The 24,593-nt window shown below is 36.3% G+C and overlaps 1 protein-coding gene across 2 annotated transcripts in view; it reads left to right on the top strand.

Annotated features, from left to right (window-relative positions):
• ldb2a (LIM domain binding 2a) overlaps positions 1-24,593 on the top strand; it is a 79,475-nt gene that overhangs the window by 12,197 nt on the left and 42,685 nt on the right. For both annotated transcript variants that reach the window (XM_073854402.1, XM_073854401.1), the window contains exon 2: positions 9,325-9,421. In XM_073854402.1, coding sequence (XP_073710503.1) covers positions 9,325-9,421 — 97 coding nt within the window. The remainder of the gene's footprint in view (positions 1-9,324; positions 9,422-24,593) is intronic.

Here is a 24,593-nt window from a genome sequence, read left to right as displayed (position 1 = left end):
CAGCAGTCCTCCCCATTCACTTAAACGGCGCATCTTTTTTGTCGTTTTATTTATTGGTTTCTCAATTATTATTTTTTTTTTTTTCATTTTTTTAAACATTATCGCTTGGGTTTAGGGTTAGATTTGAGATTTGCTTAAGGAGCTTATTTAATATACAGGTTTCTCCATGTTTTTGTCTTTTATAAGCCATGGTCGTTTGGAGTTGGGGTTAGAATTGGGGTTTGGGTTAGGATGTCATTTTTATGAAACAAAAAGTTGTTCTAACCCTAAACCCAAGCGACATTGTTAAAGAATAGCAAAAAAAGAGAAACTAATAAATAAAATGAGAAAAAAGATGCACCGTTTAAGTGAATGGAGAAGACTGGCGTATCATATGCAGGCCAAATTGGAATTTGGCATATGTATTGCACGATTTTATAGGCGATTTTCTCATTATTTTGATTTTTTTGCACCCTGAGATTCCAGATTTTCAAATAGTTGTATATCAGCCAAATATAGTCCTATCCTAAAAAAAACATACATCAAAGAAAAGCATATTTATTCAGCCTTAAGATGATGTATACATATCAGTTTTTGTGACCCTCATGGAATTGTGGTACCAACTTTGATGGTATAAGTTTGTTTTCTTTTAATTAATACATTTTAAAGTTCTGTTAAGCCCTAAATTACATTGCCATTTCAAAAGAAATCTTGGAAGTATTTCATATCTCAGTATGCATGTGTATAATTAAACGACTGTAAATTGTATAGGTTAATATTAAAGGTATTGCGAAGGATTTTCTTTTTCCGGGTGGATCATCAAGACTATTGGTCCTCCTAGTTGTCAATCATTCTGGTAATATGTTTACGTAGGTCGTCGTACGTGCTCCTCCCTTTCTGCGCATGCGCACTTTCATGTGTATGTGTGTGGTGAGCTACGGTTTCCGTTCTCACCGTGTTTTTTCAAAATGTCTGAGGGTCGCACTTCTGCAATATGGGACTAAAGGTCTCCAGGGTCAGGCTCTATGCAACGTGAAGCTGCCTAAAGTCGGCAAAAGATAAAGTGTCTAGAAATTGTATGACGAGAAGAGAAAAGCTTTTTTTCAAAAAGTGGAGGGCAGTTCTTTTCTAAAATTCAGGAAAATCTTCCGCTATTCCTTTAAGATTGTCAACCACGGTTGTCAAATATGCTCATAGTACACCGAACCATAAAAAATTTACTCCAAAACTTAAACTTTAGGAGTCTATCAGAACTATTTACCAAACACAGTTTGATCATCAGGACCTAACCTGATCAAAAGTCAAAGGTCTTTGGTGATGATGAGAGTAAGAGAACCGACAGTATAGATGCAACCCCCCCTCCACCATTTATTGACCCGTGCATCAGAAGATCAATGAAGACTCAAAGAGAGCAGTCAACACCCACTGATACAAACACTGTTTGATAAGCTCAGTGCAAGAGTTACCATCAATAAGGGTACAAAGAGATATTGAACTGTAAGGTAAATCAAGACAGTGCTGGGGTTTCAATCACTACTACGTCGATGCTGTACATTGTGGTGCGATGCAGCTATTTTCAAGCTCAAATTTTCCTGCCCCAACAAGAAATGCCTTCGTTTGTAGAATAATTTTTCAGAAAAAGAGGCAGAAAGAGAGAGGGATTCGAGGAAGGACTGTGGTTATATGCTTTGCCAATCCACAACAGCCCAAAATGGAGAGAAAGTTACAAATGGAGTAAACAAAATAAAGCAGGATTATCCGATAAAGTCAGATATCCTGCTGAGTGCGACTATAGAGATTTATCACATACAATGTTAGCGTAGGCCATTAAATAGAGGTACTTCATTCCAAGATAATGAGCTTCAATAGCACACCTTTAAAATAACCAGGTTTTTAACCTTTTTAATAAAAAAAAACAATTTCCCACTTGTATAAGTATAGTACTTTAACTTTAGAAATGCAGTATGTGGTGGTATTTAATGCCTGTGACTTAAACAACAATATGACAGCCACTCACAACACCAGATTGCTGTAAGTTTGTCACATATGAGTAGGGGTACGCGGGCAAAACCTAACGCGGGGTTAGATGTAACACGAACTGTTTACATTGTTGAACAAGGTTGAGCGTCCAAAAAACGATCTCCTGCAAATTATTGGAAATGGTATAATGTTTTTGCAGAGAGTTATTGATGAACAAGTGTTTTGGTGGCATGTATTTTTTCATCATATGTTGGGTGTAAGATACTAAATTCAATGCTATGTCGTATTAATCAGTGTCCTGTTGACTAAAACATAGCATAATTTTGAAATGTCTGCAAGTCTTAAGCACTATTCGGACGGGATTCGTTTTCCAAACGACGTTTGAGTTTCAGCGTGTCCCCCAGGACGTCTGTGATTTTATGTACCGATTCGGACGCGATTAAAATGATGCAGGCTATTCCAGAGATGGGAGTGTCTGTTTCATGCATTTGGGCGTTGCAGTAGCACGTGCTCTGGATACGCGTGTTTGTAATGTTAAATATTTTGCTTTAAATGTACAATTATGACAGAACATGTAGTAATTTATTAATTTAATTTTAACAAATCAAAATAAAATATACAAATCCTACTAAAGTAACGTTAGCCTACGTGTTTTATCTAACTGTCTGCTTATAACAAACAGATAACTTATAACAAAGAAATGAAGAAATGATTAATAAAATTTAATATCTTTACTAATTAACATTACCATTCCGGTGTTGAACAACTTTGAACGGAGTTTCTTATAATGTTAATGACAGTGTATAATCTTAACAGTGTATGATATTCAGCTCGTCTTGATTTAGTTACTTTATTTTGCCGAATGCGAGAAAGCATTCATGTCTGAATGAGTGGGACTCAGGAGATACAATATACGCGCATTGGTGAAACCTGCGGCAGATCACGTTGGCTAGAGCACGGAATGAACCGCGTTTTCAAAAAATATTGCGGGCAAACACAGACATTTGCGTCCGGACGGGATTCAATTTCTCAGAGGACCTCTGAGTTCGGCGAAAAACAGTAGGTAAATTGCTCTGAAATTTTTACGTAGGTCGTCAGAGAAAAATACAGACATGACCGATTCGGACGGGATTAAAAACACAGAGGACCTCTGAGAAGCACGATTTTCTCATAGGTCCCCCTGTAAAACTAATCCCGTCCGAATAGGGCTTTAGGGACTTTTTTGGTGGGCTTGAAAATATTTTGTAACGCTGTGAATGTATAATTGTGACGCTGTGTTACAACTAACCCCTCAGCACTTACGATACAAAACCCGCTAACGTTAGCGTAATTCTTGCCGTTGTTTTAAATGGGCTACACACGAATGATTGCTGGCTGCCAACAAAATCAATGTGCCTGTCTTATAAAAAATCGTGGGTCAAATTTGTTTTTGTTCATATCTTTAATATTGATTGAATAAGGTCACGTCAAAGATAGAAATCATAATAAAATGAATGGCTAAAATCAGACTTTGATTTTTATTATCTCAGAATTTGATTTTGAAACTGTAGTATGGTTATTACAGACTGGGTCACATATAAAAAAAAATGTTTTGTCATAATTGTGCTGCTTTTTCTCACATATTTAGAAATTGGTATCCGTTTATACTTGAACTATTGTTAGTAAAGGGCTGGATGAATGAATACAGTGTGGATACCTGTCTATTATAGACAGATATATAAACAATATCCACTTCAAGTATATAGACAAAATAGTATTGAAATTTTTAGCAAGTGTTACAACCCCCTACCTGTTACAATTAACCCCACCTATGGGGTAAGTTGTAACGCTTGCACTTCTGTCACGTTTGGTGTAATTGTCCAAGAATGGTAAGTAATAGAAACAAACTTCAAATGTTCATTTGTAGCAGAGATGTTTGTGTAAAAATATAATTAATCAAACTCAAATATTTTTTGAATGATTGAGCCAAAACCAAAAAGCACTGTTTGCTACACCGCTGTCAATCCCACATCCCACCCTGACTGTATGATGCAGCTGTAAAGATGAATTGAGAACAATCTTATTTTCAAATGCCCCGGTAATAACATACGTTAGAAATATTAGTGAAAATACTTTTATTTTGCATTAAGTACATTACAGTTATAAATTGTATTTTGATTATTTACAATGTATTTGTCACAAAGGTGTGTTTTGTGTCACGGTTGATATATATTAACCAGCTGTTTCGGACAGTGGCAGCCTTTTGCCTTACTGAATGGAAAAACCGTTCACCGTTGTCAAAACTGATCATTCACAAACATTAAGACGGCAGGTTGTAATAAAGCACTGACTCTCTCCCAAAACACAGAGCAGGCTAGACTATTTCCTCCACACTGAAAAGCAGCACTTCTACAATATGGGATGCAGGACTAAAGGTCTCCAGGGTCAGGCTCTATGCAACGTGACGCTGCCTGAAGTCGACAGCCCTAATTGTAAACATCTGAGAGAGCTTGTGATCTGTCACCAAACAACATCGGCTAGATGGCAATGTTGGCCTAAACGACGTCTGTTAGAATCAGAGTCCCGTCAATCACAGGACACGGCGGAGTATAATTTTACATATGCTGAGGATGTTCACAGCTAGTATGCAATCCATTGGAGTGGACTGACTCCATAGTTGAATTCAAGTAAATTAGCAAACCGTTCCAATAGATGTGGATTCAGCAAGAGCAGGATGTGTTGATTTAAGGAGGTTTGTCGTTATTGTAGACTTTTAGTTACAGTGCATTGGTGTCCTTTACGTGTAAGCTTTTATAATTTAAACTCACAAAACAGTTTCAATATGAAAGGAGTTAGACATGAGTCGAAAGCCAGATCCCTTTAAAATCAATCCTCTTGTCGTCTGAAAGTGTTTAAATGGACAGCACACAGTTTTGTGTAGACTAAAGGGATAATTATATTAACCTGTTAACCTGCACTGCCCCCTTAAATACAAACCAGTGAAATGAAGAACCAAAACCAAATTGGTTCCAGGTTATTAATTCTTCAATACTGTGACTATACAGGCATAATTGTGGTCTCATTTGAAAAAAAGGACACTTGGGAGTTTGTCATCTCAATATGAAATAAGTCATGAAAGCATAGTTTTTACACAAATGTTAAAATGTTTAAATGTTTGATATAATTCAGACCCTAACACAAACAAACACAATGGGTCTCATTCACTAAGAATGCGTACACACAAATTTGTTCATATAATGTGCGTACGGATGTTTTAACCAACAAATTATGATTTAACAAAAACTTTCACATTAAAATTTATTTTAAATGTATCCAAAAACGTAAGAACAACTTGAACCACATGTTAAACACGAAAAAAATAAAATATATAACTATAGGGCTGTCAATAGATTAAAAAAATTAATCTAGATTAATCACATGATTTCATGAGTTACTTACTTACTTACGCCTTCCACCCCTACTGGGGCATAGGCCGTCTACAAGGGATCTCCAGGAGTCTCTGTCCTGTGCTCTCTTCTCCAATTGGTTCCAGGTCATCTTCATGATCTTAAGTTCTCTTTCCAGTTCTCGGCGCCACGTGTTCCTTGGTCTGCCTCTTTTTCGCCTGCCCTGCGGGTTCCATGCTAGGGCTTGTCTGGTGATGTTGTCTGTTGGCTTACGTAAGGTGTGCCCTATCCATCTCCAACGTCGTTTTTTTATCTCTTCTTCTGCAGGCAGCTGGTCGGTTTTATTCCAGAGTTCGTTGTTGCTGATGGTCTCTGGCCAATGTATATTTAGTATTTTGCGTAGGCAATTGTTAATGAAAACTTGTATTTTCTTTGTTATGGCAACTGTTGTTTTCCATGTTTCTGCTCCATATAGAAGAACTGCTTTTACATTGGTATTGAAGATCCTAATTTTGGTCTTGGTTGATAGTTCTTTAGATCTCCAAATGTTCCGCAGTTGGATCAATGCCGTTCGTGCTCTCCCTATTCTTTGTTTAGCATCCATCTCTGAGCCTCCCTGGCTGTCAATGATGCTACCCAGGTAAGTAAATGTATCTACCTCTTCCAGTGCTTCTCTATCTAGCGTGATCGGGTTTGTGATGGTAGTGTTTATTTTTAGGATCTTACTCTTGCCTTTGTGAATGTTTAGACCAATTTGTGCGGAGGTATCTGCTACTCTAGTTGTCATCTCCTGCATCTGTTTCTGTGTGTGTGATAGTAGGGCCAAGTCATCCGCAAAGTCCAAGTCAGTTAGCTGTTTCCAAGGTGTCCACTGGATTCCATTCCTTCTCTGCCCTGTAGAGATCTTCATAATCCAGTCGATCACCAGTAGAAAGAGAAATGGTGAGAGTAGACATCCTTGTCTGACGCCTGTCTTTACCTGGAATGATTCTGTGAGTTGCCCTCTATGTATCACTTTACAGCTTAAGTTCTGATATGAGTTCCTTATAATGGTGGAGAGTTTTTCCGGTATACCATAATGGTGTAAAAGCTTCCATAGTGTCTCTCTGTCCACGCTGTCGAATGCTTTCTCGTAGTCGAGGAAGTTGATGAACAAAGGTGCATTCCACTCTAACGACTGTTCGATTATAATTCGCAGCGTTGCAATTTGGTCCGTACAGGATCGATCTTTGCGAAATCCAGCCTGTTGGTCTCTCAGCAGTGCGTCAACTGGGTCTTTAATTCTGTTCAACAGGACCCTATTAAATATTTTTCCGGGCACTGATAACAGCGTGATCCCTCTATAATTTGTACAATTACTAATATCTCCCTTCTTAGGGATCTTAATGAGATATCCCTCTTTCCAGTCCATTGGTGTTTGTTCCTCTTCCCAGATCTTCTTAAATAGTGGATATAGCATTCCCACTGTAGTTTCTATGTCCGCCTTCAGCGCCTCAGCTGGGATGGTGTCTGGTCCTGCTGCTTTACCGTTCCTGAGTTGCTTGATGGCTATCCTAATTTCTTCTCTTGTGGGTGGGCTGACCTCTATGGGTAGGTACGTTTTGGCAGGTTCAATGTCTGGTGGATTTTTCGGTGTTGGTCTATTTAAGAGTTCTTCGAAGTGTTCTTTCCATCTGTTTCTCTGTTCTTGGTCCCCCACGATTGGTTTTCCTTCCCTGTCTTTGACCGGGTGCTCGGGTCTACTATACTTCCCTGCTAACTTCTTGGTCGTGTTATAAAGTTCTTTCATATTTCCCTCTCTAACAGCTTGTTCTGCTTTATTTGCCAGTTCATCAACATATTTCTGCTTATCTTCTTTAATGCTCTTCTTTGTTCTTTTATTTATCTCTGTGTACTCTGCTTGTGCCTTGATTTTCTCTGCTCTTGTTCGACTAATGTTTAAGGCATTTTTCTTGAGTTAACTCGCGATTAATCACAAATTAATCTCACATTTTTATCTGTTCTAAATTTACCCTAATTTAACACTTTTCAGGTTTTTAATACTCTAATCATATATACATATATAGATGCTTTATGCAAATGTATGTTAACAACAGCCTGTTTACATTTTTAACATCAGCCATTGTTTTGTATATGAATTTTCTTTTCAGAAGAATTTTCTTTCTCCATTTTTGTTTGATGCTGCATCATTTGTGACCTGTGCTGGCAAGTTGAGTCAGAATTAGCAAATCTTTAAAAAATAGTTGTTCATATTTTGACATTCTCTATTAAAACATAGAACAATGCATGATTTGTTGAACTATAACAAAATATGACAGAACTACACCTATTTAAAGTTGAAAGAGTCAGCAAAGTTAAATTACCAAAAGAATTACCACATCCATACATTAAATTACCATATACCTTAAAATCACTGGTAAAACTATAATAATAGATTTAGCACACACAAAGCAAAAACATCATCAATGTATGCTAACTTTTTTTCTTTTGTTTGATTGACATTGAGACAGACTGCTTAAAATCTAAGTGATCTAATATAATGTTACACATCAGATATTTTTACCTAACAGTTAACCAAACATTTACTTAAGACAAAACAGATTATAGATCCTACCTGCGTGAATTCTTATAAAAACAGATATTTTTAAAACTGTAAGTTTGTGTAGATGTCTATATCCGGGCGCGCACTCGCGCCTCTGTGTGCATGCGCTTCAGATGTCAGTCAGTCAGCGTGAGGAAGATCGCTTTTGAGTCTTGTCGCTCTTAATAACTCTTTAACAATAATCAGGTACCGAACTTTATCTCTCTTAATGACTCTTTTAACATCAAGCAAGTCCTATTTTCTAAGTCATGCATAAAAGCGAAACCAAAATGAATTGAGACGCATCTTTGTATTAGATTAAGCTTTAGGAGGACAGTAACGTTACACCTCTCAGACGTATAAATGAAGATAATTTCAGATGTCCAACGAGCATTTAGAGCATTGGATTTGCTAGACAATTTGCTTAATGTTCTTATTTCTATGAAAACCTTTGATTCATTTAGACAGGTTCACATTTGTCTTCGTCTCTGTTCATTCAACTATGGGCTGGACCAAGGTTCAAACAGAAATTGCGCGTTGCGTTAATCGCGTTAATAAAATTAGTGGCGTTAAAATGAGTTTGCGTTAACGCGTTATTAAGGGGTTAATTTTGACAGCTCTATATATAACACATATATATTATAGGGTTCTTTTTCCTTATTCATGATTATTGCGTACATGTTGATCTAAGTTGTTCTTACATTTTTGCAAACATTTAGAAGAAATTTTAGTATGAAAGTTTTTGTTGATTCATGATTTGTTAGTTAAAACGTCCAAACGCATATTTCACAAACACATTTGTGCGTACGCATGCTTAGTGAATGAGTTGAAATGACTTGTAAATCCAAGTTGATTCAACAAAAAATTTTAAGGCAGCAAAGTTTTTTTACAGTGTACGTATGTGAAGTTTTAACTCAAAATAGATAATTTATTATAGCATGTTAAAATTCCCACATTGTAGAGCAAAAATTTGCCGTTTTTGGGTGTGTCCTTATAAATGCAAATGAGCTGATCTCTGTACTGAATTGCGGTGCCGTGATTGGATAGTGCAGATTAATGGGCGGTATTATCTTCTTCTGACATCACCGGGGAGTCAAATTTCAATTCAATTTTTTCACATGCTTGCAGAGAATGGTTTACCAAAACTAAATTACTGGGTTGATTTTTTTCAAATTTTTTTAAGTTTATACAAACACCGGAGACCCAACTATAGCACTTAAACATGGAAAAAGTCAACATTAAATTAAAATATCTAGATTGATGCTCTATTCCAGTATTCATGTTATATTAAAACAGCACATTTGTGTCATTCCCACTTTGTTAAATATATTTGTGAAGATGGCTGAGTCAATCACGCTGTCATTAACTAACCATAACTCTCTATCTACCCAGGAGAGTGACAGTCTGTGGTGGGACGCATTTGCTACAGAGTTTTTTGAGGAGGACGCCACATTGACGCTTTCATTTTGCCTGGAGGATGGACCAAAAAGATACAGTAAGATTTATCTCTTACCACTTTCATCTTTTCTACTAACTTTTGTTGTACGTGTGCCAGTGGAAAAATAGGTCAGAGAGGACATGATTACAAAAAATGAGTTAAAGAAATATGACTAAACCTTGTGTCTCGTGCCATTGAATCTTGGAAATTCAAGTATTCCAGTGTTTTGTCTGACGCAGGCTCAAGTAAACAAAATATCCTGCATCAGTTGCTTTGTTTGCATAGCTTTAGCCATGACATTGTCAGTGCTTATTACTTTTGGCCTTTTTGGGAACATTTTTGACAGTGTACAATCATTCACAGAGACTGCTGTTGCTTATACTTGGAATGACGTACTGGTTTATTCCATGCCGGGTCATTTTTTTGTATTAACTTTTCGAAGAACATTACATAAAAACAATAAACTGTGGTTGGTCGTCTTAAATGTGACTGTAGAGAATCCGACTGTGAGGGAGAGTAACTGAAGAGTTTGGTTCCAAAACGCATAAAATCCATTTTGACTAATTTGAGTAATGTGTTTTCTATACCAAGAAAGTGACAAGATGAAAACCACTATTTTCTGTTACATAGCATCTTTAGATTATAATAACATTAAACATTCAAATCCATAATTTGATTTTCAAAGATTTATTAGAAAAACTGTTTTTTTTTTTTCAAAATGCTATAGGCCTAAATCTATTGAATCAATATATAAATGTGCATTCATCTTTGCCATGTTATATTCATTTAGTTGACTAGTGGTATACACTGATTATAGTGCTGCCTCATGATTAGTCGCGACTTTTGCAGAATAAAAGTTTTTGTTTATATAATATGTGTTTGTGTACTGTGTATAATAATTATGTATAAATACACACACACACACACACACACACACACACACACACACACACGCATGTATATAATTAAGAAACATTTGTATGCGTATATACATGTTTATATATAATTGATATTATATATAAATATGAATATTTATTATATAAATTTATTTTTCTCTTAAAATTATACATGTATGTGTGTGTATTTATATACTCATAATTATTATACACAGCACACACACATATATTATATAAACAAAAACTTTTATTCTGCAAACGATTAATCGTGAGGCAGCACTAACTGATTAAAAAAATAACATTAATGGCATTAATCAAAACAATTACTTTGCCATATTAAGAGCACTGTCATTGCTGCGGTCATTCTTGGGATGTTGTCGCTGAACTTTTTTGACGGCGATCAGCTGCAAAATGTTTTGGTCCTGCTTGATTTTCGTTGACTTAGAGTAAAATAATGGAAAGTTTTCCATAAGATCCTCTGGGGTCAATGTGTTAGCATGACAGAAGCTTGATGTGGGAGTGTGAGAACAAGCAACAGCGGCATTTGTACTTCGCCCGAGTGGCTTACGGTTCTTCCCCGCCACAGATAACTACCACAGGTTTATCAATGCCATCAAAGTATTGTTTTGTTTTTGTTTGTTTGTTGATCACGAAGTACAAAGTAGATGAGGAAATCTAGGATTCTGTGTGTATTCAACGCGCCACCATTGTTGTTCACAATGCGTGGAATGGTGCGCTGTGATTGGTTGACCGGATTTATTGCATTCTGCAGAGAAGGAGGACTGGCGTTTATCATGTTTTGGGAAAAAAGAAAGAAAAGATGACAGAATAACATGGCGGATATTGGATTTTGCATAAAATTAAGAATATACTTTGCTGGTAACAATTTTTTTTTTTAAATGGCGCTTATCGCGTTTTGGAAACCACCTCTTCAGTTGTTTCTAGTTAGCTCACTAAGGTAGTTTCAGCTGTGTTTGCTTTAGCCCGCTAGTCATTTTTGTCTTCTTTCTCTTCTGTAGGCATCACACATTTTGCCTATCTCCCTTTCTCTCCGTTTTCTCTCGCTCTGCCTCTCTGATGATTTGAGCAGTGTTGTCTGTCCTTATTGAGTTCTCTGCTTTTGGTTAGTCATGCAGAACGCTTCGCCTGTTGCAAAGGAGTGAGTCAAACTCTAGCTGTTCACTGAAGCCTCCCACCCTTTCTAAAGTCTTTGTAGTGCTGGTAAATTCACAAATATATACTTTTATTATGCAAAATATAAATTTGTGCTGCATAACAATAGCATCAGTCTTTAGAGTTTTTTTCATTCACTAGTTTCTCAACCAGCAAGTATGGTTCATTTTAAAGCAGTGTCTTTTCCCCCGGTGAGTTGCAGTGACTTGCAAAGGTCTTGTTTGTATGTTAATTACATTCGCGGTATATGTAATATTTTATAGTCAAAAGGCGGCTTTAAAAGTGGAAAGTCCAAAAGTTCTGGGAACCCAAAGGAAACCAATCCCGCATATCGATTGCGGGGGAAGCTCGGTCCGTCTCCTGTGACAGCTCATCTTTAGTCTTCAAAAATGACTTCTCTTAGTTTCAGCCACAACCATACACCCTCACTTCATCACTGTCACTCACTGACGCACACACAAACAACACTGTGTACTGTTTGCTTTGGTCCTCTATAAATGACTTTATGTTCACTCCACAGAGGTTCATTAGGATTTTTTGCTAAGGCATAAAGCATCACATCAGTGCGCTTGTTTTGTTCTTGGTTGTCTCTGTATGACATGTTTACAGTTACTTATTTCACTGGTTTACATTCAAAAACATGAGATGAAACATAATTAATCTTTTTTTGTCAACATGTCACGCTTTGCAGAGGAAAAGTATCCTGCTTTGATGTATCACCTGTTTATATATTTTTATTAGAATTAAGGACGCATCTCACACATTCAACATTGCATTTCTATTAGACTGAATTTCACTAAATATTTTCTGTTTGTTTTTTCTGCTCATTTGCAACGTTTTACTATAAAATATATTTGTGGATAATAAACAGCTAAACTGTGTAATTGCCAGGAAACCTCAGAAAAAAAATGTAAGCTAATCTAAAAGTTGGCTAATTAAATTATTTCGGATCAATTCGTAATGTTATGCCCATTTATTTGTTCATTAGCCATGTAATAAGCCGGATATTGTACAGTGTAATGTACAGTCATTACTGTAAAATAAACCCCTTCAGGGTGATATAAGACAAATAGTTGTGATCACTATATCTGATCATGCTAATTGACTAAATGTCTCATCATAGTCTCAGTATATTTACCTTGATGTATTGTCTTCTAAAATATTGAGGTAGACGCAAGCCTTCAGATGAAATGATTTCTGACGCATGTTCTTGAAATGGTTTAAATTTAATGTACTGTTGTTGTTGTCATCATCTTAGTCATTTTTCTATTTAGAAACCATTTACAATCTCACGGACAACTATTTATTAGTAAGTACTGCTGATATGATGTCTTAAGAAAGATCTGGTACAGATATTTGTTTAAATATCACTATGCATTTGGCAGACACTTTTATCCAAAGCGACTTACAGTGCATTACAAGGTACACATATTTTTTTTAAGTATGTGTTCCCTGGGTTCTTACCCATGACCTTTTGTGTTGCTAACGCAATGCTTTATACTGAGCTATACATGAACATAAACCTACAAGGAGTTCAAACCTAAGGACAAAAGTCAAATAATAATTTAATATTTTACGTTTTCCTTATGTCTGTACTAAGACATTTTTTAATGTAAAGCTGCTTTGCAACAATGCAAAATTTAGATATTTTAGATATTTTAATATAAATATTAAAATCACTTTAGTAATTCATTTAAATTAAATTGAACCATGTATTGTAATGGCTGTGCAATATTTCATTTAATTAAACTTTTCATGACACCATTTCATCCTTTTTTTGGTCCAACTGTTTCAAGTGGAATCGGTTTGTAACGGCATGAGAAATCAACAGTGACAGAACTTTTATTTTGGGGTGAATTTATCACTTTAACCTGATTTTGTCATAGTTTATGCCCTCATTGAGAGTTGACAAATAAAATCTATCCGTACAGATTTCTTCATTGCACTTATGAAAATCATCCTTACAAGCAAAATAAGAAAAGACACTGAAGCACTGATATTCACAAACATATAATAATCTGTGGGCGCTGTTTCACCGCAGCACTATTGTGGATGGATAGATAATGGATGGTTTATTGAAATGCATTAGTTTAAATGGCTTCACATTCTCCACTATCTTTCACACTCGGTTTTCTCTCTTAACTTTTTCTCTATTTTTCATTCGCTGGTCTAAAGCTTATGATGTGTCATGTTCGTTCTTATGTCTTCTCTCTTTCGTGAGAATCATTTGTTCCCTTATTTATCATCTTTTTATCTTTTGTCAGATATACAGAACATACATGTTGTGTATTTGTAAATTAAACTTCTGAGCCGCTCTATAGACAGTTTCAGCAGTAACAACATAAACAAACGGCTTTCGTAGAACACATGTAACTTCCTGTAAACTCGGCAAAGAATCAATAACAACAATGTCCTTTTACAGTAGTTTATTTCTGATAACAAAATAAACAACAAGTAGATTACCTTAGTTCAAATCATAGCTAAAGCGTATCAAAAACTACACTTAGTTAACGTTACTGTTTAAAATGTGTAGTATATAATGTAGTCTTAACTACAGATTGGCTGCCAAACCTCCCATCAAATAGATGTAATCCATGATCGATGTCTTTCCTCATCTTTAGTAAACCAAAACAGTTGTTATTTTTAATGAGGTACTTGTTCAAGAGTTCAGTTTAGCATTAGTCAGACCATTAAACAAACAGAGACTGGAAGTTAAGTTCTGCTCAGACGTGTAAACGCTCCGCCGCACATGAGTCCAATAAAACCGTCTATACGATAACTCTATTCCAAAACCTACAACGCTGCCTACCTAGACAACACTTTAGGAATCATAGGAGTGGTCTTGATGCAAAACATGTTCCATAGGCAGTGTTGGTTGTAACAAGTTACTAATTAATTAGTTACTTTAATTTAATTACTTTTTCTTTGAAAAAGTAAAGTAAGGGATTACTTTTATTTTTCCAGTGATTTAATCGCAGTTACTTCTGATGTAATTGAAGTAAATACTGTGTATGCACTGTAGATCAATGATATATAATACAATAGTGGATTTAACATCAACATTTAGGGGTGGTTTCCCAGACAGGGATTAGACTAGTCCTAGACTAAAATAAATGTAAGAGCTGTCCAAACTGAAAACAGCTTGCACTGACATATCTTAAAATACATCATTGCCCTTTGTTTTGCCTCAAATGCATTTTTAGTAAGGCATGTTTGTAAAAACTAGTTATATTTCCTAATTAAAACTAAGGTGTAGTCCTTTGGGAAACCACCCCATAGAGTCTAAGGGTAAAATGCATGTTTTTATGAATCCTTCTCACTTTAAATACTTTGATGAGTTAATAAGAATAATGGTAACACTCTAGTGTAGTTTCCAGTTCTCACTATTAACTGGTTGGTTATTAGCATTAATATTACTGAGATATTGGCTGTTTATTAATTCTTAAAAAGCACATTCCTACCAATACTTAAAATTAACAACTACTTTACTAAGTATTTATAAGCGTAATTAGGAGTATATTGAGGCAAATGTAGTTAATAGTTAGTTAATAGTGAGAATTGACCAAAATAATTTATGTTCTTTTATATGATTTCTTTGAGCTGTTTCAAGCCTATTTCATTTACTAAATATAATTAATAAAGTAGTTAGTAATAAGTAATTGAATACTTTTTGGAGATTGAAGATGTAATTAGTAACTAGTAATTACCGTAATTACTTTTTTTGAGTAACTAACCCAACACTGAGTATAGATATAAACATCTATGCCCAGATTATAAAGCAGTGTTGTATGCATGCACATGAGAGTTAAAGGACAAGTTCGGTATTTTACACTTAAAGTCCTGTTTTCAGATTGTTTATGGTGAAATGGAACGGTTTTGACTGAAATTTCGACATATGCGGCTGCCCTGAGAATTATCGGGTGTTTGTGTTTCGCCTCACACCTCTACAATGGGTTTAATGGTGCACTGGAACAATCCTTCCTAAAATGCATTAAACTTTCGTTTACAAAGACGTGAAACTCACCGAGTGGTCGGGGGTGTTCACTGATGTGCTCACACAAAAATCGCTGCAAAAGATGCTTTCCAACAGGTGTTTTAGCATTCGTTGTTAACTTGTGGACCTTTTTTTCCAAACGCCTCACACCCGTACATTCTTCCGCTTAGAGCTTGAATAATAGACACTCCAGCCCAGGTGATGGTGATAATCTGCCATTGCCAACTGCAAGAATACAAACAAAGTTCCCGGCGGCGGAGTAATACCGTACCTCACAGCACAACTAATACAAGTCAATGGAGTTGGCAAAAACTACAATAAAACCTGTTGGAATGCGTATTTTGCAGCGACCCCTGCGTGATCACATCAGTGAACACCCCTGACCACTCGGTGAGTTTCGTGTTTTTATAAATGAAAGTTTAATGCATTTTAGGAAGGATTCTTCCAGTGCACCATTAAACCCATTGTAAAAGTGGGAGGTGAAACACAAACAGCCGATAATTCTCGGGGCAGCCGCATATGTCGAAATTTCAGTCAAAACCGTTCTATTTCATCATAAACAATCTGAAAACAGGGCTTTAAGTGTAAAATACCGAACTTGTCCTTTAAATCTGACAAATTTTACTCAACTTTTGCGTGATAAGTATTTTAATCGTAAATAAAATATTGCATCATTAGCTTGCCAACATATTATCATTAAATTTCATCAAAATCAATATTAGGTCGAGTCTCCTGTGAGGTTTATGTTATTTCTTTGGAGCTGTTCCCTATGTAGAGCACTCCGAATCCATCACTCAACAGGCTTCATTTCAGTAAGGATGTTGCCTCGAAGGGGGTAGACAGCGGGTACACACAATTTTTAAGAACAACAATTATTTTTTGTTATATTTACAAAGCTGTGGTTGTTTAATCTTTTCAGATTGTGGCTTGTTGTTATGCAGGAGTACAACCAACACCATTACAGCCAAAACCATTTTGATTAAATAATCTATGGAAGAAAAATCTCCCAGTAACTTTGTATTTTGATAAAAAAAAACTATTTTTTATTTTAGTAGTGGCTGATGCATTAATGCTGTGAAGTGCTTCAATGTTTTCTTCACATTTTTTGTTTATTAGCAGGGGAATAATTAATAACTGAAGTGAAACCCTGTTCTTGTTTTGGGTTAAGGGAATGCAAGTTTCAAAGCCTGATGCAATGCTCCTGCAACTGTGACACTCTCAAAAAACTTTCAGCACGGAAGCGAAGCACTTCATCACACAATAACACAACAATCAGGTGCACATTTATTAGCAGATTTGGGTTAGAGATGCTGCAGGTGCTTGTTAGGTGGATCAGGGCCTTCGGTGGTTGTTGTTGCTACAGAAAGACACATCTGCGTGAATGAAAGAGTCTGATTCAGTGAATAAATCAGCTTCATGAATTATGTTTGAAATGAATCAAGGGCTGATTTGAGTATCTGATAATGATGCCGTTGAATCGAGTTCTTTATCTGTCATGAATGTTAAATTATGTTTTGATAAATTTACTAGGGCTGTCAAATTAACACATTATTTTTTATATAATTAGTTAACTAAATTAAAGCATCTAAACATATCCCCTGACCTGTATGTCAATTTTGTAATCCCCGATGGGGATTTCTGCTTGAAATACCACCTACATCCAAACCACATATATAGAAAAGAAACAGACATTTACACAACATATGAAGTGCGTCTGATTTGTTTTCTTGTAAATTAGCATTTTTTATCAGACTCTTAAGCCCGGGATACACTGCACGACTATTGGCTGTCCCAGACGCAAGATTGCCATCGTGAAACAATCGTTGCGATTTCTGTGATTGTGGCTGTCCATCGGTGGTCCTAGGTCGTACAATGAGAGAGGTTCAAAGACGGCCGTTTTCCCGGTCTTGCGTCCAAAGATAGCCTACAATAGTTTTCTGACAGTGTCAGAAATTCGGCATGATCACCGCACCGTGTGTTTGCTGCTACGACCTGCTCGCCGGTATTTGTTTACCACGAGCTCATGCTGGTGACGTTGCGCAATGTGTGACGCTGCCGCCGAAGCTTCCGTGTCATCATCTTACAGTCTACATGCCTCTCGTACCTGAGTTTAAACGATACATGTCACACAGTGTGATAAGGTCTTATAGGAGGGCAAAAATCGCCATATGCACCATATGTCGGAGCACTGTCCACTACACCATCGTCTCTGACCAGAAGACTTTTTTTAAGATGTGAAATAAATATTTGGTGTCCCCAGAGTACATATGTGAAGTTTTAGCTTAAAATACCATATAAATAATTTATTATAGCATTAAAGGTGTGAGCAAAAATGTGCCGTTTTGGGTGTGCCCTTTTAAATGCAAATGAGCTGATCTCTGGACTAAATGGCAGTGCCGTGGTTGGATAGTGCAGATTAAGGGGCGGTATTATAACTTTCTGACATCACACGGGGAGCCAAATTTCAATGACCTATTTTTTCACATGCTTGCAAAGAATGGTTTACCAAAACTAAGTTACTGGGTTGATCTTTATCCCGTTTTCTAGGTTGATAGAAGCACTGGGGACCCAATTATAGCACTTAAACATGAAAAAGTCAGATTTTCATGTCCCCTGTAATGGATTTTGTCAACAAAGTGATATTTCTAAATGACTTCAGGCCAGGATTTAGCAGATTTGAAGTGAAAGTATTTGATGAATGTATAATACGTGCCGAGAGCAGTCGGGTAATATAATTTTTACATTTTTGACGAGGTGGCATTTTGCGGCTTTTGCTCATCTATGAAAAATGTAATGATCTTAATTTGAAAGATATACTTTGCACATATTGATATGCATTATGTGCAATAAATTTAATACACTGATTGATTAGTATATAATGTATTTCATCTATTAAAAAAATCAATTGACAGTCCTAGTTTTTTGGGAAGATTTTATTGTTTAAGAAAGCTTGAAGGAAAGCACAGCAAAAAACAGAGAGAGAGAGAGAGAGAGAGAGAGAGAGAGAGAGCGAGTTTGATTGACAGTATGGGGGGTAGAGCAGGCTCAGCTGCAGTCCAGTGATGGTGAAGGCACCAGTCTCTCATGACTGACAGGCCAAGTTTCAAAACAACCTCAAGATGATTTCTGTACTTGAATGTGTGCTCTGGCACGGCATGTCTGAGATACCGAATTGATATTATTTGCAGATTACAGAGAAATGTTTAATGCATTTGAGCGCTGGATGATGTGTTTGTCTAATGGCAGTGTTGTTGGTTGTGTGTGGGCAACAGAAAAGGAGAACCGCTGTGTGATGGGACGGATTTTTCTCTGCTTCCTTTAGCTCCTTATTCAATAACAAAACAATATCGACTCTACTGTCTGTCTTAATTCACCTCTGGATCAGCATCAGACTTGTGTGTGCATTTGTCTGTGTGTACAGTATGTAAGGATGCATGATGGTTTGGTACATTTTGGTACCTGATGCGAAGAAAAATGTGCTGCGATCACTATTTGTCTCATAATCATAGATCAAATGTATGACCTTGAATGCATCTTAAATGTAAGTTGCTTTGCTAAAAGCATCTGGTAAATCCACAAAGTATAAATGTCTTTGTTACATATGTAAATAATGTAGGCAGAGTTATTTATTTAGTGCAGATTTGCTTTGAGGAATGGCTGTATCAAAACTTCTGTAAATTTTTAGGTAACAAGTGCAGTGTCCGTCCATTAAAGCTCTCCAAAGTGAGCGATGCACTGTTATTGTAAGCTGCATGTGTTTACGCCATGAATTGGGACAGAAACGCAGTCAGGCTGCACGGTAGATTTGGTAGTCATAAAAAAATGAGAAGTTATGGGAAGCTTGGTGCATTTTCGAGCTCAGAATCTTCCAGAAAGTCAACATGTCCCATACATAATGAACGAGAGGCGCTTTTCTCTTCGGAGACAGTATAGAAAGGACACACACACAGGTGAGTGTATAACGCACAAGCTTTTGCGCATAGACGTACACAAACACTCACAAGGACACATAGCTAGCTATATTGATAATGCATGCATTCGGATGGGCTCTTTTATAATGGACTAATGTAAGACTAATGGAAAGAGGATATATATGTGTGTGTCATCAGGATATTAAATGTTTATGTAGCTCTGTTTCCCCGACGTACGGATATGATGTGCGGAATCGCGACTCAACTCCTTCAATATCACTTTTGAGTTTGGATTTATAAATAAATAGTTTTCTGCTGATGTCCCAGAAGTCTTCTAGTCCCCATTGACTGAACTTTTATGTCACTTTTTAAGTCATTGGTATACAGAATGTTGCTAGCGTGCTGGTGATTTTTAACTAATTTAACAAGCAAAACTTGATCTCAACTACTCCGTTCAGAGGAAACACTTTACAATAAGGTTGTATCTGTTTATGAATGCAGTAGCTAACTTAAACTAACAATGAGTTTATTCAGCATTTATTAAAGGATTAGTCAATTTTCTTTAAAAAAAATCCAGATAATTTACTCACCACCATGTCATCCAAAATGTTGATGTTTTTCTTTGTTCAGTCGAGAAGAAATTGTTTTATTTTTTTAGGAAAACATTCCAAGATTTTTCTCATTTTAATGGACTTTAATGGACCCCAACACTTAAAAGTTTAAATGCAGTTTAAAATAGCAGTTTCAAAGGAATCAGGCGATCCCAAACGAGGCTTAAGGGTCTTGTCTAGCGAAACAATTGTCATTTTTGGCAAGAAAAATAAAAAATATGCACTTTTAAACCACAACTTTTCTTCTTCCTTTTGAACCTTTGAAGCTGTGTTGAAACTGCAATTTTAAACTGCATTAAAACTGTTACGTGTTGGGGTCCATTAAAGTCCATTAAAATGAGAAAAATCTTGGAATGTTTTTCTCAAAAAACATAATTTCTTCTCGACTGAAGAAAGAAAGACATCAACATTTTTAATGACATGGTGGTGAGTAAATTATCTGGAATTTTTAAAGAAAATTTACTAATCCTTTAATCTTTATTAGTGTTAGTTAATGCCGATACAGTTGTTCATGTTAGTTCAGTTTGCATTCAAATAATTAGTCACCACTTTTGATTTTTTTAAAAATGCATTAGTACATAAATTAGGAAATGCTGTAGAAGTATTGTTTATGATTAGTTAATGTTTACTATCACTGAATAATATAAAAGTTACCCGTTTTTTTTTTACTTAATTTACTCAATTTTTCTCAAACTATTTTTAAACACCCTTTTTGAGTTAACTAATATTTTTAAGTTTAATAAACTCAAAATTTAAAGGCTACTAGGTAACTTGCTTTTTTAAGTTGAACCATCTTTTTAACAGTGTAGTGCATTAACTAATGTTAACAAATACAACTTTTGTGTAAAGCGTTACTTGGTGTAATAAAGTTTTTACTTTATTTTGTTTTTTTTTGGCTATTCTTCAAAATCATTTTCAGAACAAAACATTCAAATCCCTACATCAGTCTGTCTTCTTTGTTCCTCTTTGTTTTTTCTTTTTCTTTCTTGCCTTACTTTCACCTTTCTTCCCTTTGTCTTTTACCCTTAATCTCTTCAAATTTCAGCTGCGTTCAATCACTACTGAGATGAGACACTGTTCCTGTAGGCCCGGCGTCAGGTGCGCGCAGCAGTAAAGAGGAAGGTTATTTAAACAAACCTGGTAGGGAACCTCCCATCCCACACTGTAATTCACTCAGGAGGAACGGGAGGGGGTGTTGGATTGATCGCGGAACAAAGGGAGGAATTACCTCTTGGAACACGACTTCCCATGTCCACTTTATCAGCGACGAAGACAAGGCCATATCTGCAAGCATCATCTCGAACCCAGCAGAAGGCTAAGAGAGGCTTAAACACCGCACTGAATCCTGACAGTGACAATGATACAGACTTGAAGGGTCCTGCGGTGTGGCAGAAACTTTGGAGATGTTTCTAAAACAAAAAAATACTTGTCTCAGAAGATCACATTCTGCCCATACTCTTACAAAGATGATTTTTCATCCTGAGGTTTTACAAGCTCTTGTTCTTTAAAAAACAAATATGCAAAAATCTGAATAACACATAAAGCAAGAATTTGTATGTACTGGCCCATGTGTGTGTTAATTTATTTAGGTGCTTTTAACCCTTTCATTGCTTAGTTTCATAAAGAACCTTTAACATCCAAATAACCTTTTTGTACCACAGTAGGTTCTTTATAATGGAAAAGGTTCTTTAAAGGGCACATATTATACCCCACAGATCATTTGTTATAGCATGTCCAAAATGTGTCTACCTTTACATGCAAACGAGCTACAGGTCCGCACTCCCTTTACCAACAGATTCCTGTGAATACAATTTGTGACAATAGTTTATTTAGCCACATTAACGCTACAGCATGCTTACAAACGCATTTAGAAAAGCTTTTGGGTAAAATTAACCAGCCAGTCAGGGGCATGTGTGGAGCTTTATCAGTGTGACATCACATTAAAGGAAAACACCACCGTTTTTCAATATTTTACTATATTCTTACCTCAACTTAGACAAATTAATACATACCTATTTTTTTCAATGCATGCACTTAATCTTTGTACAGCGTGTCGTGAATGTGTTAGCATTTAGCCTAGCCCCATTCATTTCTTAGGATCCAAACAGGGATGAATTTAGAAGCCACCAAACACTTCCATGTTTTCTCTATTTAAAAACTGTTACATGAGTAGTTACACGAGTAAGTAGGGTGGCACAAAATAAAATGTAACATCATTACTCCTAGCTACTCCCCCTCTTGTTCAAATTTCTGTCAAAATGAATGCGCCCGAGGTCGAAGTTCTGCAAACCAAGTGCTCTTCCGCCATACAATATAGTTCTCAATTTTTATCCGCTTAAAATTGTCGCATGTTGTTTTGTGCCACCATACTTAACTACTCATGTAACAGTCTTTGGATGGGGAGAGCATGGAGGTGTTTGGTGGCTTCTGGATTCGTCCCTGTTTGGATCCTGGGGAATGAGTGGGGCTGGGCTGGATGCTGGCACGTTCACGGCGTGCTGTGCAGGGATTGAGTGCACGCATTGAATAAAGAGGTGTGTATTGATTCGTCTTAGTTGAGGTAAGAACACAGCAAAATATCGAAAAACTGTGGTGTTCTCCTTTAACAAGAGAATCAAAATGGCATGTCTAATGAGACTGTTTTGTTTTAATGGGGATTAAAAAAGGAGTGGGTGGATTTTTTCATTGTAGGGTGGTTGTATTCACAAACCGACAATGCACATTTATGTCCAAACACCTTGTAAAAGTGGATTTTTCATAATATGTGCTCTTTAAACTATTAAAAGGTAACAAAGAAATGGTTCTTTAAAGAACATCTAGTTCTGCCTTGCTTTTACTCAAGTAAAACTTTTACTTACTTTCACTTTAGTAAAAGAAAGTACTAGATTTTTTAAGTATTAAAGTCATGCAATAAAAAATAAGATACTACGCTTTAGCTTATAATGTAGTGAAGTAAAAGACATTGATACAGTACAGATACTTTATTGTCAACCTTTGGTACCCACAAAACTTTGTGATGTAAACATTAAATGTATTCATTTTAGCAAATGTTTTTATCCAAAGTGACTTACAAACAAGGTATTGAAAGAGTGAAGAGTATTTAAAGAGTATTGAACATTGTGTCTTAATAGCCAACAATACGCGTAATCTACACATCTATGTGCTGTAGGAATAGAGTTGAAGCTAGAGAGAGATAACACATAAAAAAAGGAGATGTTGGCCGTCGATTCATATACCACGAGAGAGAAACTGCAACCGAGTTACTGTTTTTATGTTGATGGAAGCTGGGCATTTCAATTAATCAAGTCAGGTATATGATGGGAAGTCATACTGCTTGATGGTTGTGGTGGCATCCATCCGGAAGCCCTTGAGAAAGAATGTCCCCCATGGGCATGTGGTATAGCTGGGAGGGAGAGTGGGCCAAGCCAACTTCTGAATTATGGATGGAGGGAAAGGGGGAGGGTGGGGTGGATCAGGACTCATGGGAAAACACAGCACACACACTCTCTCACACACACACACAGACATAGAGAGAGAGAGAGAGAGAGACGCAGTGGTGTGAGGCCAAGCGTGTTGTGAGGGCGGTTGTGGGTGAGTGGAGCTGTTCGCCTGTGTTTCGTTTTGGCGCGGATGTCTTCAGGGATTACTGCTGGAGAGGAAAGAAGTTGGAATCTATCAGACAACCTCTGTCTCTCCCTTTCTCCACATCAATGAGATGTGATGAGTCGAAATATTCTCCTGTGGTGTATCATAATCACAGCGCAATTCTGTCTTTCATATCTGCTCAATCAAATTTTTAATCAGTCACCATAGCACAGATGATTCAAGACACTGCTGTCACAAAAAAAGACATTTAGATTGTGACCAAAATTCTTCATAACGGAACTGTTCTTTTTTTTGCTTTTTGTGTTATGTCAACCTTATAATTTATCAAAGCTTCAGCTTGAGAGTATTAAAAAGACATTTGAATTGAGTTTGCAGGAACCACCAGTCAGAAAGACCAACCAAGGTCTCCGGAGCTCTGGAGCGAAATATTCAGCATACAGCAAAGTTGTTGACGATATGTTATAATTTCGTGTTAATTTTCAAATTTTTTCTCATTTCACTTATAATATTTCATTCTGAGATCATTGCACATTGAAGAAAGTCTGAGAGTTTGGGATAAAGGAAGGAGAGAAAAGAGATTGAATTAAAGTTTTTTGAAAGATGAATATTTTATATTCTGGGCACTGAATCCCACACTTGTGCTGCGTGTGTTTCTTCATGTGGGTGCATCTTCAATCCTTTCCCTACTCATTTCCTTCAATTATTAGATGTTGGGAGCAAATTTATTTTAGCATGTAAACAACTATGTAACTGCATGTATGTATGTATGTATGTATATTTATTTATTTATTTTAGTTATCTAGAATTGCTAAACGTGGACAAAAGGTGGAGCAAGCAATTTTGCATTTAAAAGACGTCTAGCTGTCCAAACGCAGTCCAGACGTCTAGGCTAAAACAATGTAAAAATTTGAGCTGTCATTAAAATATTTATAGACATCTAACGATAGCCCAAAAATAAAAATTTTATTTTTCAGAATTTTTTTTTTTTTTTTTTTTGTGCATTCCAATTAATATCAATTGAACTGCAGTTGGTTTGTT

This window comes from Misgurnus anguillicaudatus, chromosome 16 (genome assembly GCF_027580225.2).
Source record: "Misgurnus anguillicaudatus chromosome 16, ASM2758022v2, whole genome shotgun sequence".
In the NCBI taxonomy this organism is placed as follows: Eukaryota; Metazoa; Chordata; class Actinopteri; order Cypriniformes; family Cobitidae; genus Misgurnus; species Misgurnus anguillicaudatus.
Note: the sequence above shows the minus strand (reverse complement) of the source record. Positions and strands in the feature narration are given on the sequence as shown.